This window comes from Protomyctophum parallelum (genome assembly GCF_964188405.1).
Source record: "Protomyctophum parallelum genome assembly, chromosome: 17".
In the NCBI taxonomy this organism is placed as follows: Eukaryota; Metazoa; Chordata; class Actinopteri; order Myctophiformes; family Myctophidae; genus Protomyctophum; species Protomyctophum parallelum.
Window position 1 is genome coordinate 12,090,155 of NC_139719.1, and position 16,838 is coordinate 12,106,992.

The 16,838-nt window shown below is 43.2% G+C and overlaps 1 protein-coding gene across 1 annotated transcript in view; it reads right to left on the reverse strand.

The window, feature by feature from the left end:
• Positions 1–16,838, reverse strand: part of baiap2b (BAR/IMD domain containing adaptor protein 2b) — an 83,330-nt gene that overhangs the window by 22,578 nt on the left and 43,914 nt on the right. The window contains exons 4-6 of the mRNA XM_083788259.1: positions 10,253–10,314; positions 8,779–8,850; positions 6,169–6,306 (exon numbers count right to left, since the gene is read on the reverse strand). Of these exons, the coding sequence (XP_083644385.1) occupies positions 6,169–6,306; positions 8,779–8,850; positions 10,253–10,314 (272 nt within the window). The remainder of the gene's footprint in view (positions 1–6,168; positions 6,307–8,778; positions 8,851–10,252; positions 10,315–16,838) is intronic.

A 16,838-nucleotide genomic window follows, 5' to 3' on the forward strand; every position in this document is an offset into this window, starting at 1 on the left:
AGAGAGAAAGAGATAACGTCTGAGTCACCTCGTCCCTTTGAGTACAAAACGCCTGCGGTCCCCAAGACTATACCTCGTCCCTGACTTGTAAAGCACATACACGACCGCCCACTTCACCCATTCACCCATTCACCCACACACACACACACACACACACACACACACACACACACACACACACACACACACACACACACACGGCGGAGGAAACCATGCAAGGCACCAACCTGCACATCGGGAGCAATACGGGGTTCAGCGTCTTGCTCAAGGACACTTCGACACCAACTCCGGGGGGGTCCGGGGTCGAAATGGGAACCTTCACGGTTTTCCCATCTCGCCGTTCTACCGGTGACTCAACCCCTGAGCCACTGCCACCCCAGGTATAGTTAGTATGTGTTGGTGTTTTAGTCCCACAGCCAGACATAATTAAGTAGTGCTGCACAATTCATCGAAAAGATTGCGCTCTAGATTCAGACACCTACGCAATCTCAATTCCTACATTTCCTGCAACATTGGCTGGCTTTCCAATTCATTTTAGTTACTCTTATGTTTTTGCTAAAGAGAGACTAAGTATTTAATTACACGGACACGGCGTTCCAGTGAGCGAGGAAGTTCCCGCTGTAACACTCCTCATCTCTTTGATGTCCGCCCCCGCGGCGAAGGCCCTCTCTCCGCCCGTGATGAGCGGAGAGCATGGCTGGGACTGCTCTAGTGGGCTTCAGGAGTAGAGCAGCAGTGTTGCAGAAAAGGGACATGCCGGCGACGGAAAATGTTTCTGCGTTGATCTTGCCCAAATATGGAATTCCACGACTGGCCGCAATGGCACTCAATGCCAGGCCAGCCTGACAGCGTGTCGCGGTTTTCGAATTCAATAAATATAAATAAATACATAAGTTTTCTTCAAAATATTTTATTTTGTGGATGGTTGCATGTCAACACTACCAAAGATATACAGTACTACCAGATCGCACAGAACATACAGGTTAAATGCTAATGTGGTTCATTAAATATGGAATTTATTTACATACTAATTACATACTAAAGTAGAACTGTATATACTGTAAAGCACACACACGCACACACAGAGAGAGAATATTGAATATGGCTTTGTTCTTTGGCTTAGTACCGATGTCACCTGTTCCTGCCAAGCTCTAGTTCCCATTAGGTCCCATATGACGCGCAGCGGGGACCTGGCTTCCCCCACACACTACCACACTACCACTCTGCATCTAATACACATGGCACTGCAAGAGACTAGGAAAAACACAAAGTTAACACATTGCCGCACGCACACATGCTGCTATAGTCTGGACAGCTTTTTAGAAACCGTTCATCTGAACAGAGGAGAACAGCAGCAGACACATGAGGAAGGTTCTACTACATTACATTCAAGAGGACAGGCTTCCCTCTCTCCCTCTCTCCCTGTCTGTGTCAGGGGATACATGGACTTTTTGGAGCATTGGCTGGTCGAGCCTTTCCACAGCCTCACTCAATGTAAACCTGGATTTATTTTATACTTGGTTGTGCCTTAGTGTCTGCTCAAAACAGCCGAAAGTAGCTATTAATCCAGCACCCAGGGAGGATTTATGGCTTAATGTCTTTGCAAAGGGACACTTCGGCACAAAGACTGGGGCCGGGGGGTGAACGCGGGATCTTCAGAATCCCAGATGGCCTCTATAAGAATTCAGCTAAAATCAGGCGTAAGAGCCATGCAATTTTAGCCACCCTGAAATGGCTAACTGAGATTACATTACACAAGCTTATTCCATATTGTATGTTTTAATATTATACATGTTATACACTGAATTCTACGACGACAGAATAAGAGGACACGCTGTAAGACGCCATAAGGGTCTGTGCAGTAATAGTATACTGCATCTACAGTAGGTCTATATCGTTGCTGTCGGGCAAAACGTGTCGCAATGCGGCGGAGCTTTGCACGATCTGCTACTTTTGAATTTGAATTCTGAAAAGTTGCTGATAAAACAAAAACAAACTACAACTACAAACAGTTGAGACATGTGCAGTTTCTGGCCCCCGATAACAACTACAATACTGTATGTAACAACTGTCTCTCGCTGCAGGGGTGAAAGACGGATGAAAGCAGGAGGACAGCGCGTTATTATAGCACATAACAAGCATCTCGCTGTGTTGTATAAGGAGGTTCACCCACTGTTGGTCACTTCCCAACCTACAGGCGAGGGCATCAGGGAGGCACACGCAGTCGGTTTACGCCTCCGCTCCGTCAGAGTCATTACCAGCAGCAGAGTACCTGTATGTAATGTATAATACGGGAGGAATTGCTGTACGCAATCGCCTCAGCCCACTTCCCCCGCTGTCCTAGTTTAGTTATCCACTTCCATCAACATGTTACATAAAGCTGCAGAAGTACAGCAAATGAGCAAATTATATGATAATGAGGAGGGATGATGGGGGAATGAAAAAAAAAAAAGCATGTTAAGTGTCTTGTCGACAGTTTTTCCTTTGGGTGAAAAACTGCAGACCATTATTTTGCTTTGCTTCTAGCTTCTGCCTGTTGTAGAGTGATCTAGAGACTCTGGTCTAGATTCTGGTCTAAGGCAACTTTTACACGACAACGGTCTCCAGATAAAACGGCAAAGTCCTGGTGTGTTTTCATTCTTTATTCAGCCTTTACACGGAGACACAACCGCTGTAGTGTGTCGACCAGGCACGCATGCGTAATAGAACCACTTCCGTTCTACTTCCTATCACAACAAGGCTGTTTGTTTACATCATGGTTAAATTCACCAATGCAGCGGAACTCCAAATATCGCCTACGGCTCTGTACAGTATGTACAGTAATAAACAGGAGCCATGATGTCACACGTTTTGCGAATTCATATAGTTTTGCCCGTTTACATGAAGACGCCAGGCGGAGCGTTTTCAGAGATTTCCACTCTGGAAATCTCTTTTCAACCCCCAAAAACGCTGTTGTCGTCTAAACGGACCCATGCAAACAATACTTTATTTTGCCGTTCTAATCAAAACCGTTCTCGCGTAAAAGGGGCCGAGATTCTCTAGACTTTCTGCCTGTTGTGGACTATGCCCATCCCATCAGCTCATCATGTCATTGGCAAACATCATCATGTTTAAAAGTCATACCAACTGTACTGAAGCTCAAATCATCCAACTATAAATGCACACGCGTTCCACAACCTCACAAGGAGTGCAGTGCCCGGTGTCGCGTCGGTCGGACCCACGGTTGTCCAGAACCGGCACGAAAGGCCTCTGCCCGGCCGGGTTCTGTACAGGGTCCCTGCCCAGTGTCCATATATGGAGCTGCCCTGTTCTGACATCATTCTGATGTCTGCATGGACTCCATATTGGGCATGCCTGACAAAGAACTCCATGTATGGGCATAAAAGGGACACAGACATATCAGGGTGGGGCCTTCATTCTCCAACTTGCATCGTTCCAAGTACAGCAGTGCCCAGTGGGCACCGCTGTAGAGGCTCCAATGGGCACCGCTCTAGTTATACAAAAAACTGGTAACGGAGACATCTAGACGCGACCAGACATGAAGCAGTGTTTTTATTCTTTAATAAAAAACATAAATAAATCCTCATAGTCAGGACTTAACCATTCTGGGCGGGAACCCCTTTTGGTGTTTTAACGAAGCATTAGGTTATACTTTAGCTATTGAAAAATAGCACATCTACAAGCTCACCGAGTGGCGTGCTTACGAGCTTGTAGGTCTGCTATTTTTGAAAAATCGTGAAAATGCGGCACAAATATTTGAATATATATTCTTTCAGAAGACCTTTTTTATTTATTTCGACGTCAGGCCTAAATGGGTTAAGACAATAGGATGGTGACGGTGATGAGCTTAACCCATTCTGACCGGGCACCCATTTTGGTGTCAGCATCATGTTATGCTTTAGCTATTTAAAAATAGCAGATCTACAAGCCACCGAGTGGCGCGATACGAGCTTGTAGGTCTGCTATTTTTGAAAAAAATCGAAGAACGACTGACATTTCTAGAATCTGATCTCAGGTCAGAATGGGTTCGTCAGACCAGTGTGTGTCCGGCGGAAACCTTGTATGAATCTGATCTCAGGTCAGAATGGGTTAATTTGCTCCTCTGTAGCATTAGCTCTGTACGTTATACCATCTGTACGGACTGTGGCCAGCAGGATCATTATTATCATTATGCCATGCTATGAACATTCATTTCTGATCAGCTGGCAGTGGTGGAAACTAACTAAGTACATTTACTTAGTACTGTACTTTAGGAAAATGTTGAGGTATTTGTACTTGACTTGAGTATTTCCAATTTCCAGTACTTTTACTTCTACCCCACTACTTCTCAAGAGACACATATTGTACTACTTTTACTCCACCACATTGATTTGAAAACTAGTTACTAATGAATTTGATTATAATTACAAAACATACATTAAACACTTCAGCCATTTGAAAACTTGAAATGGGACATCTTGTACTTTGGGGACCATCTTGAAAACGAGTTGATGCAAATCAAGGGACTATCCCTTGTACTTTAAGTACATTTTGATGCACTTTTACTCAAGTACATTTTGACTTCTACTTGTGACACAGACAGTACATCTGCATTGCAGTAGATACTTTTACTTAAGTAAAAAATAGCAAATACTTTTTCCACCACTGCCAGCTGGCCTCGTTGGACCACAAAGAGAGAGAGAGAGAGAGAGAGGTAGGCTTCGGACTGTCTCCCCATGAAATATTATGGGCCGATCAGCTGATGTTTCAACCATCTGGGTGGGTGGGTGGAAGATGGTGAGCAAGCTAACCGTACCCAGAGCCATTGAATTACGAGTCCGACAGAGTTACGACATGTCCGGTTACTTAATCACGGGGCCCGTCTAATGGCAGCCCCTGGCAGGTATCGGGAGCCAAAGTCATCAGCCCAAGTGTGACAAAGCTCTGGACCTGAAGTTGACAGAATGCACTGGAATGTATGGGAGTCGAGTAGACGAGGCATGAACAAAAACATAATTTATTTTAATGACCGTGACCTTTGCAAAGAATTATTGATGTGGACAAATGAAAGAAGACATGCCACAGGTTATTTTTGGATACCTTGTTATCCTTGTTTTAGTTTATGTTTATGTTTGCACGGCCATCGATGAAAACAATGTATTTGTGGTCAGCGGTGGCCTAAGGGTTAGAGGAGCGCCCTTGTTGCCAAAAGGTTGCCGGTTCGATTCCCAGGACGGGCAGGAAAAATCTGGGTTGGGAAGTGATTGGTCATCACTCACCCAACACCGCTGAAGTGCCCTTGAGCAAGGCACTGAACCCCCAACTGCTCCAGTGGAGCTGCTTAGTGGCCTAAACGGCACTGACAGTACGTGTGTATTTGTACTGTATACGTATGTAATGTTTCACCTATGTGTTTTTGTATACAAATTGTATATGAGCACTATGTCAATGTTTTACTTATGTAGGCTATATAGGACCCCCCTCTAAAACGAGATGCGGCATATCAAAGGGCCATCCATCGTCTCAATAAAATTCTGACATCTGCAAGTATAGTTTAAAGGTTTTATGACATTCATTTTAATTTCTTTTTCTTTTTTCTTTTAGGTTTTATGACCTCAATTACACCCAAAAAACCTGAACTTTGAACATTCAGTGGATTTTCTGTGGTCTGAAGTTTTCTTTGGGGTTTGGAAGCCTTTTGAGCTACAATGAAAACAGGCAACACAGTGAAAACAGTGACATCTGCTGGCAAATCCCATTGACATATATGGGATTTGCAGGATCTTACATCACAAACAGCAGGAAAATCAGAGCACCTGTTTGAGCCAGAAAACCCCAGATCACAGAAAATCTACTGAATGTTAAAAGTTCATGTTTTTTGGGTGCAATTGAGATTAGAAAACCTAAAAAAAATAAGAACAATTCCAAAACCTTTTTTTTAATGTCACAATCCCTTTAAAACATGTCCTCCTCACACAGACACCAGCGGCACATACAGTAGTATACATGCACCAAACCAACAAAAGACTTCCATATAAGTGTACGCACACACACACACACACACACACACACACACACACACACACACACACACACACACACACACACACACACACACACACACACACACACACACACACACACACACACACACACACACACACACACACACACACACACACAACTGACCTGCATCTCCTTGTCTCCATACTTGGAGGGGTGTTTGCTACCTTGGCTCTTCCGGCGCAGTTTCTTCAACTCTGCCTGGCACTTCTCTAGACTCTCCCCTTTGCTCCTGTGTTCCATCTGGTACTTCTTCAGCGCGGCCTGAGGGGGGGCGGCACAGAGTCAGTCGCAGTGCTTTGATCATGTCTTTATTCAGCTACCTTTTTATCCAAAGAGCTTCACGATTATGTGCATTGCATTCACCCATTCACACTGGTGGCGATTTCGTCGACCAAAACCATAATGACTGTTCGTCGACTACCTTTTTTCACAGAGGAAAACGAAATAAAGACTACTTAAGATCTACAAGCTAACAACACGTGTTGTGAACTTGTAGATCTGCTATTTTCAGCATGCAAACAAGTGTAAAATCAGCCATTACGACGCCATCAAGGTAGCCAACATACATTTTAGTCTACAATCAACTGTAGATTTGGTCTAAAATCTTATGATATTTAGTCGACTAAAACTAGACTAACACTAACATTTCAGGTGACTAAAACTAAATCAAAATTTGCTGTAAAAATCAACACTACTTCCATCTACTTTGTGTAAAGCAATGTTGCCTCTTTCCCACTCAAATCTTTTCTTTTTTTTACTTGCGATGACAAAAGGCAGACATGAGGCGTGGTTATTTACTGAAATAAAGCAGACGGACATGCCTGCATGTGTGTTTAAAAAAAGAAAAATCTGAGCCCAGAATGACAATCCACTTTATTTTCATTTGATAGGCCAATCATCGCAGCGATATATCGTCTTCCACATTATCACAAAGCATGACCTTTCTAAGGCCGACTGCACGAAGAGAACGCCCCTGGAGCCGATCCAAAGATCCTGATCTTAGCTCGTCCACTGAAATGACTTAACAAAACTCCTCTGGTTTTCATCAAATGAGTCATAATTCATGGAGCAGCAGAGGAGGAAAGTCATTTATGTAACTCTACTGTGGCGGTTAGGTCTGAGAAGATGAACCGTTGGGAAATTAAGGCAAGAGTGTGCGGTCCCGTCTCTGGCCGATGATTTTATGAGACCGTGGCTCATATAATCCCCTCTTAACGCTTTCCCTGGAGGGAGGGAGCTATCCGGTGCGGTGGCGAAGTTAGACGCAGTGTCGCATCGAGGCTTTCAGTGACACGGTCCTCTCTTCAGAACACTCAGAGAACCTGCAGGGCAGTGCTGGAGTGGGCACTGTTACATAACACATTTGATGGATATATTTCCCTTCAATTCTGTGCCACACTGGTGGAAAAAGTATTCACATTGTTTACTTATATATAAGTATATATAATATATATATATATATATATATATATATATATTGCCGTATATATAATACGGCAATGTAGAAATGCTCCAGTAAAAGTCCAGAATTAAAAATGTAAAAGTACAAAAGTATTGGCATCAAAATGTACTTAAAAGTACCAAAAGTACTCATTATGCAGAATGTCCAATTTGAAGTCTTCAAATGTATGAAAATCTTTTGAAAATATCAGATCTACAAGCTCACAATGTATCGCATCACAACACATTGTGAGCTTGTAGATCGGCCATTTTAAAATGGCCAAAATGTATATAGGGTCTTATATTCAGAACAATAGGGTAATATAATCAAAATCTACAAAGTAACCAGTAACTAAAGTTTTCAAATACATACAAAAGTACAATATTTGGATCCAAGATGTAGTGGAGTAGAAATTTTAAATACTTAAATTTGAAGTACTTAATAAACATTTACCTAGCTACTTTCCACCACTACGGTCTAGCCTCATTTATAAAGATATACACTGTAGTTAATGAATAATAATGTGCATCTTCGGGTGTCTGGCCAAGTCTGTGCTCGTTCATCGGTGTCCTTGCTTTCTTCTATATATAGATTCCCATCCAACAGGACAAGCACATCATAAGCTATTTACAATGTACAGAATGATAAAACAACATATTGCTCTGGTGAGTAATCCAACAGCTTGGTAATCATCAAAGAACAGCGAGTGAAAATGCATTCAAACGGATGGTTTTCGTTTCGGCCTTGATACATTTCAAACGTCTAGGTGCTTATAGCTTCAGTAGGATTCTTGAGGACTAATTTGTATTTATTTGTCTAGTTTAACCCATTTAGACCTGAGTTAAAAACATTCACTTTGAAAGAATATATATTCAAAGATTTGCACCACATTTTTACAAGCTCGTAGCGCGCGCTATGAGCTTGTAGATCTGCTATTTTTCAATAGTTAAATTATAACATAATGTTTAACTCACCAAAAGGGGTTGCTATGGGATTGCTACTACCCTGTCACATTTAACCGATTCCATGCCGTTACCATTATCGTGAGGTTAGTGCCAGTGAAATGTGCGACATAAGAAAAGAAGAAGAGCCACATCCGCCCGACCAGGAAGTGATAGCCCTCCATATCTGTAGTCTGGCCTCACTCTACGCTGTGTACCATGTTCTTAGCGCGAGCACGGATTAATGGGAAGGTGGTGTTCAGATCAGATGTCACTGCACTGTACATCAATACATACAGCACACACTGTATCTCTAAGCACAAAGTTGTTGGTTTTGGACCACACACTCACGTTAAGATAGCGCGCATCCAGCTCCACCTTCTTCTCCAGTTCTGTGAGCAGCTCATTGTGAAAAGACTTCAGCTAGAAGACACACAGGAAAAAAGGCTTTAAGCAACGCTATGAAAAGAAACTATAAATAGGAGAACCTATAGACCTTAAGAAGCTGTTTAATGTACAATTGCCAAACCACACATGTTGGTTTGCAGTCTTTGCACTCAAACTTAGTTAGTGCGAGGTGCGAAGCATTAAGTATGTTTTTTTAATGAGTTTGAATATCGGATATGTCACACACAAAGGATGTCTGGTAGATATTCGTGCCAAAGTCAAATGTCGGCCTGTTTATGCGTTAAGAAGGCAGAGTTCAGCTAGCGGTGAAATGTCACTGCACTAGCTACAAAAATAAATAAAACTCTTTACATGTTTCTGATCTGTGAAGCACCCGTTATTATCAAAGCCCTCTGAACGACCTTCCCCACTTTCTTATCGCCTCCGTTTTAATATTTTCTTAAACTTCTATCAGCTGCAGCTGTGTGACGAAAATGTGGGAATCGGTGAGGTTTCAGACTAAAGGAACAACGCATTCGGAAGCCAGGGGGGGCTGAAGGCCATTGTCTGTGTGTCAGCGTACTGTGTTGATTCGAGATTAGCCAATCACCAGACAGACGTCCTTTTCCTCTTCCTATGAGGACCAGCAGGGCTGGATGAGTCTCAGTGATTACATGTACAGTACAGTACAGTACAGTACAGTACAGTACAGTACAGTACAGTACAGTACAGTACATGTACAGTAAACACAGGGAGGGTTTTTATCATCATTCTAACAGCGGTTTTCAACCAGTGGTCCTTGAGGAGGTTCCAGGTGGTCCCCAGCTGAATGATGGACAGTTGGTAACCAAATGGACCCTTATAGATCTTTAACTCTTGAGTTAAATTATTGTTAAACATCTTCATTACTTAAGTTAATTTACAAGAAGTCTACATGATTGTTATTTTGATCAGCGTTTGCCTGTTATCTCTGCTAATGGTACCAACATCAGTACAGCATGGAAATGTGGACATTGGGGTCCGCAAGGGCTAAATCTCATCAAATGGTGGTCCGTGGCTCAAATTCTGAATAAATAATGGGCCTTGTTGTTAGGACACTGGTTCTCAACCTGTGGGATTTGGTGTAAAGGGAAAAAGGAGGAGGGGAGTAGTATAGAGTATAGATAGACCCCTAGAGCTGAATTCCAATACTCTGATGTCTGCCTCCTTGCTTCCACCGTCATCTGTCAACCAGCATGGCGGTGTTACGGTGAAATTGGTGACTTGGCGAAATATATGACCCTAAATCATTGCGTTGTGTTTATTAGCAGAGAGTAGGTTATTTAAATACCTCCATGTAAGTTATGTGATGTGAAGACCATATTAAGATGAAGTCACATTATACAATAAGTAAAATCCTCATCATCGTCACTTCTGCAACACTGAACGCCGTGCTCACCATCTCCTCCAGTTGGATCTGGATCTGTCTGTGGACCTCGGCCATCTGAAACAGAACATCCCCTGCAGAGAGAAAAGACACGAGGGGGAAATAAACAAACAAACAAAGGAGGAAAAGGGGAGAGAGAGAGAGAAGAATGATATTAAATCTTCCCAATGCCTCTTAAAGCCACATCCACGTGCATAAAAGAAGACATGCAGCTACAAACTATAAACACATGTAATAGACAGAGAGAGTGTGGAATGGCAGCAAAGGGACGATGGACAAGATGGAACAAAATGTTTTACAAGCAGACAAAACACTGACAAAATAAAAGTATCTATTGAAGATTACTACAATTACTACAGCTGGAAAAAACAAAACAAAACAACGTTATGGATGAGACTGAGAAGAAGATGGTTAGAGAGATCTAAAAGAAATGCTACTGCTACAAAAAATCGAAAAACCAAAACTTAAAATATGAACAAGATTTTCCATTTTACCAATAGCTTATACTGTACTGTACTTACAGGTACAGTATGATAAAAAAGTGAAAATCTTCTACACTCGTAAAGCAACTATTAGCAGTGTTCAGTAACACATAATGCTTTTAAACTAAACAGAAAAATACATCAAAAAGCAGAGCCCAGAGAAGAAGAAGAAAAACTATAAAGAGAAGAAAAAAAAAGAATGATTCATGCAGCCAGGAGGGAAGTGCGTTGTCGTTTTAAAGATACCTACATGCTGCCTCTTCTGATTATGCAATGCATTGTTGAAAAAAAAAGGAACAAAAAGATCTAGTTTGAGAAAAGAACGGATTGGAGGGATATAGATACTGTATAGACACCTGGAGAGACAGTGAGAGATCAAAGCTACCCCCAGATAGAAGAACGAGACGACGACTTTAAGGTTTACACACAAAACATTATGGCTAATTTAGACTTTGCAGCAGTCTAATCCAGTGGTTCTCAACCAGTGGCCCGGGGCCCACCAGTGGTCCTTGAGGTGGTGGTCTCCAGCTAAATGATGGGAGAGTTGGTAACCAAATGGACCCGTATTAGATATTTAACTCCTGAGCGTTAAATTACTGTTAAACCATCTGTATTACAAGAAGTCTACACAATTAGAGAATGTAGAATAATTGTTATGTTGACCCCCCCACACACACATTCCCCCCCCCCCCCCCCCCCCCCCCCCCCCCCCCCCCCCCCCCCCCCCCCCCCCCCCCCCCTTCCCACAACGTTTTGGGTCTGAGAGGCTAAATCTCATCAAATGGTGGTCCGTGGCTCAAATGCATAATAAATACTGGACCTGGATATGAAAAGGACTGAAAACCACGGGTCTAATGTACTGTGACACCACTCCATCTCACCCCATGAAGAATTGGGCTGAGTCTCAACCGGCAGGCCACTGTAAGCTGCTTATTAATAATGGGAGCGGAGCAGACTTATGGAGACTGATGTCCGCTCCAGGATCAAACCACGTTCAATTTCTTTCCAAAAATAGCCGATCTACAAGCTTACATTGTGACGTAGTACGTTGAATACCTGGTATTGCTGCTGCAGGGGGGGGGGGCATTTTATATATATATATATATATATATATATATATATATATATATATATATAATATATAGTTAAATAATAATTTTCTTTCCCTCCATAATCTACTAAATCCATTAGTCTGATTAGCCACTTAAGCCTTACTTAATACAATGTTGTAAAACAGTCTTGATCTGCATTTAAAAAAATATCAGTATTATAATAATTGAAGATTGGCTATTTTAGTCAATAAACACAGTCGTAAAGCAAAGTATAATAAACCACTAATTGAGAATGGAACTAATTTTGAATGGAACTAATTTGATTCAGCGAACAACAACGCCCGTATAAACGACTGTAATACACATCATTGTTTGTCTAATAAGCAACAGCTCAACATTCCAGGTTTCAGAGGCTTACCGCGCATGGTATAGAAGAGATTATGTAAAGTGCTTTAAAACAATAGGGGGAGCCCAGCCCCCCCCCCCCATAAAAAGGTTCGGCTTACAGAATTAGGTTATAGAAATAATAATTCCTGCATGCAAGCGGATAAACGGGTTGGTTATTCAAGAAAGGGTAAGGTCTCCCATAAAATAAAACCACTCAGCTAAATGCCAGAATACAGTGTGGTCTATATCTAAAAACAGTTTTGGGTCTGAGAGGCTAAATCTCATCAAATGGCCCGTGGCTCAAATGCTGAATAAATAAATAAATACATAAATAAATGGACCTCGATATGAAAAAGGTTGAAAACCAGTGATCCAAAATGTGTGTGTGTGTGTGTGTGCGTGTGCGTGTGCGTGTGTGTGTGTGTGTGCGTGCGTGCGTGCATGTATTTGTGTTTGACTCTGACACAGCACCCAGCGGGCCTGACCCCCGCCCGTAGGGAGCTGTTTTTGCCTTGGGGAGAAGGAAGGTGAGAACAGCCCTATTATTCGGTGCACGTAACCCAGGGCTAGTGCCCAGGGCTGGGTTTTATTACCCCAGCTACACTGTCTCACTGCAGGCCTCAACGGTGGCTTAGAAAGGCCCAGAGGATGCGAGGCATGAGCGAGTGTGTGTGTGTGTGTGTGTGTGTGTGTGTGTGTGTGTGTGTGTATGTATGTGTGTGTGTGTGTGTGTGTGTGTGTGTGTGTGTGTGTGTGTGTGTGTGAGTGAGAGTGAAAGAAAAATCATCGTGGTTGTGTGGAAACCCATGGAATATTAAAACCCACGAAAGAGTTCAAAAATAGCAACAAAAAACAATCACACCCGTGTGAACTGAGCGGTGCAGGCTGTGTGTGTGTGTGTGTGTGTGTGTGTGCGTGCGTGTGTGTGTGTATGTAGCTACTTTACTCTGTACTGTACTGTGCTATTGTTATAGTTATAGCTGTCAGTGTGAAGCTCAACAGCTGTATTGTTGCCCTTTAGGCTGCTCAACAGTGCCACTTTAGGTCATCCAGAGGTATTGCAGCTGTCCGTATACTCAAACGGACGGACCTACATATAGGGAAAGACAGACACACATGCAGTAGCTGTTCATTGGAGCAGTTAGGCACCACTCAAAAATCTACAAGCTCACAACGCATCGGTCGTATAAAGTTGCTGATGTGACTGCAGCGTTTACAAGCAGTAGGGCTTTAATTTACGAAAAGACAGGAAAAAGCTGAAGCACAGAGTTACGAGGTTTTCCGCCCGGCGACATGCAGGCACAGTTAATGGCCATATGGAGAGAAGTGTTTTATGTAGTGTGAGTCTTTGTGGGGAACTGCATTATGGGAGGCTCAAAGCAAACAGACCGAGGCCGTAAGCCTCACAATGCTGCAGAGGAGGGAGGGAGGGGGGAGAGAGAGAGAGAGAGAGAGAGAGAGAGAGAGAGAGAGAGAGAGAGAGACAGAGAGCGAGCGAGCGAGCGAGCGAGAGAGAGAGAGAGCGAGAGAGAGAGACAGAGAGGGAAGGCGGTGCCGCGGGAGCATTTGTCTTCCTCAGAGCCTGCTGCTGTTGTGCTCAACTGGTCCTTGAACTTCCTGTAAACACTTTATTGTTCTCCACAATCATGCATGATGCCACTCTATCTTCTATACTGTAAATCTCTCTCTGTACTCTGAATCTCTCATTCCAGCGTGCATTGAGGCTCACAATGTTTCAAACTAGCGACACACTTTGATCTCGCCACAAAGCGGGTGCCTATGGGCTATAGTTCCAAACATTGCTCCTATGGCTGGAACTATCCCATTGAGATAGAATGAGCACTTCCGCATTTCATTGTTACAATGGGAGTCATCGCTATAGTGTCGCCAATCTCTTACTATATTACTCCGTTTCAAATGAGCTCTCAGTCCCCTACTCTCCTTGTAGCTTGACCACAGCCGCCAAACCTAAATATATACCATTACCAACGACCAGTTTTGACATAAAGGCTCTGAACCCTGCATGCACGCCCCATCCATCACTCATCCTCCACAAGCTTATACACGCGTCATGTCATATAGCACGGAGCCATGGCCACAGGCACAAGCACAGTATATACATGTCATGTCACAGCCTGCGCGCTCAGCCTTTGACGTCTTTAGTTATACACTGTATTGACAAGAAACACGGATCCCCCCTTCATAAATAAATCAAGGGCGCCAGCAGAAAGATCGATTGGAAATGACCGAGCCATACATAATTATTACAGGCTGGCTGATGAGGCGCAAAATGGAGATTGATTATTCAAACAGGCTGCAGATGCAAGCTGGAGAGGGGGGGGGGGGGTGATGGGATGGAGGGATGATGATGAACGCAGGGAGAGAGAGATGGAGAGAGAAAAGTCTGAGACGTGTGAGTGCCTCAATCTTCATGGACATATAGGGCCCTTATTTTCGTCAGTGCTAAAAGCCTTATCCCTAAACGTCTTTGAAAAACATTTTTGAATAGCCGATCTACAAGCTCACGTGTTGATGTAGATCGGCTAGTTGAACTATTTAAATATGTTTTTCAAAATAGTATAAATAAAAAAGGCAAAGAGGTTAAAGGAGCTATGACATAAAATTCTACTTTTTCAATTTATTTTGTATTTTTGGGGCTCCCATGTGTTTTCTATCCCCACACATAATTTTGAACAATCAGGCTTTCATATCATATGGGTGCTTTAATGGAAATTGCTCTCTGGAACAGCTCAACTGATTTTGTCTTCATCGTGATGTCATCAATGTGTGTATTGTTGTGTGTGTGTGTGTGTGTGCGTGAGCACGTGTGCGTGCAGCCGTGCATGCGTGCGCGCGCGCTCGCTCGCTCGCTATGCATATGTGCTATGCATACAGTATATTGTCGGGCAGAAACCTTGGATCTCCATATTCCAAATTTGTGTTTGGCTACTTCGTCATTCAAGAGTGTGGCGCACACACACACACTACCCGGGTGAGTCGCTGTCGCTAAATCGTTAATATTTACATTATTCTTTTTTTAAAAGGAACGGTTTTGGACATGCAGGGTTTCCACTTCGACAGCGCCGATGTTATGCGTGCGAGTGAGCGCGTACGTGTCATTAACACACATGCACCAGCACCGATAAGGGGGAGGCGTCATTAGGTGTCCTGTGGCACTGAGTGAGTTTTTAACACTGCAGCATAGGAGCCAGCCGGTGTGTTTGACTATATTATCAGCACCATTAAGTCACCATTTGGCAGAGTCCCTACACACCAAGGACAGTGCGACAACTGAAGGACATTATCTCACAGCACGGCGTCCAGTAAGTAAGCCTTGGCGAGCCATGAGGGCAGGAGCACATCTCCTGTTTCTGTAGCGTGAGGCAGCGTCATGTACAAGTACACCACTTGGACATGACGCTAGTATGTTGCTAGTATATCTCTCATCTTGGTTCGATCTGTGGGCCCCGACCAACTCACAGATCCAATGTCCACATACAAAGTATGTTCCTCTCATCCTCTCTCACTTAAAACAACAATATACTGATTTTGAACATAGATCCCATGGTTATTAATGATCAAATAATGTATAGGAGTATTTCTCAGCAAAATGCAGAAACGCAGTAGGACGGGGGCACGGTGGTGCAGTCACCTCACAGCTAGAAGGCCCTGCGTGCAATTCCTGCTGGGGATGCTGTGGGCGTATTCTCATCAGTTCCCATACCCTGGGTGGGGTTGGCGAAAGGGCCTTTCTGTGTGGAATTTGCATGTTCTCCCCGTGTCCCCTAGGTTAGGTAGGTACCCTCAAAAGATGCAGTAATTCTGGTCCCTATATACTGCCCCCCCCCCCCCCCCTGGTCAGCTGGGGAGCCTGATGGAGGGGAAAGGAACTGGATGGAATAACGTGTTCCTTCCACGGCACGCACTACGTCCAACCGGGAAACTCCCCCCTGTGTCAGGTGAAAAGAAGCTCACTCCTCATACATTGAAGGAAGCCTATGACATTGGCACCGGGTGTAAAAATTAGTTGCAAAATCGTGAAAAAATAAGAAGAAAGAAATGGACGTCAACTGTGTTTCATGTCGTGCACATATACAGATATGTTTATGTCAGAAGCAGCAGAAACATTGTACACCATACACTGGCCTGGGAGGCAAACTGGAGCCAAATGTTTGATGGAATGCATTGAAGCCAATCAGAGCCAGCTGGACCAGCTTATGAACAAACTGTCTTTTATTGATTGTGACCTTTGTCAGATAATTGGTTAAAAAAAATAAAGACATTCAATAAATAATTGTATTGAATTAATCTAAAGAGAACAGCTGGAATTGACAGACCAAGAAAGTGACTTGTGTACAACACAGCAAGGACTCCTAAAATTAGAAATATTTGCCAAAAAAGAAATAAATATATATATATATATATATATATATATATATATATATATATATATATATCTACAAGCTCATGTCGCGGCACGGCAAGTGATGCGCTACATTGCGTGTGCACACGTGTGTGTGTGGTTTTGTGGGTAAGAAGAGTGGGCTGTCTCCCGTGGGCTCTGATGTCACAGTGATGTGCCCACCAGGGGCAGGCATGCAATTAAGGAATAGGAGTTGGATTCTTATTAATGTTATTTTGTGAGGTGAAGTTTGATTTCAGTGTGGGGGGGAGGGG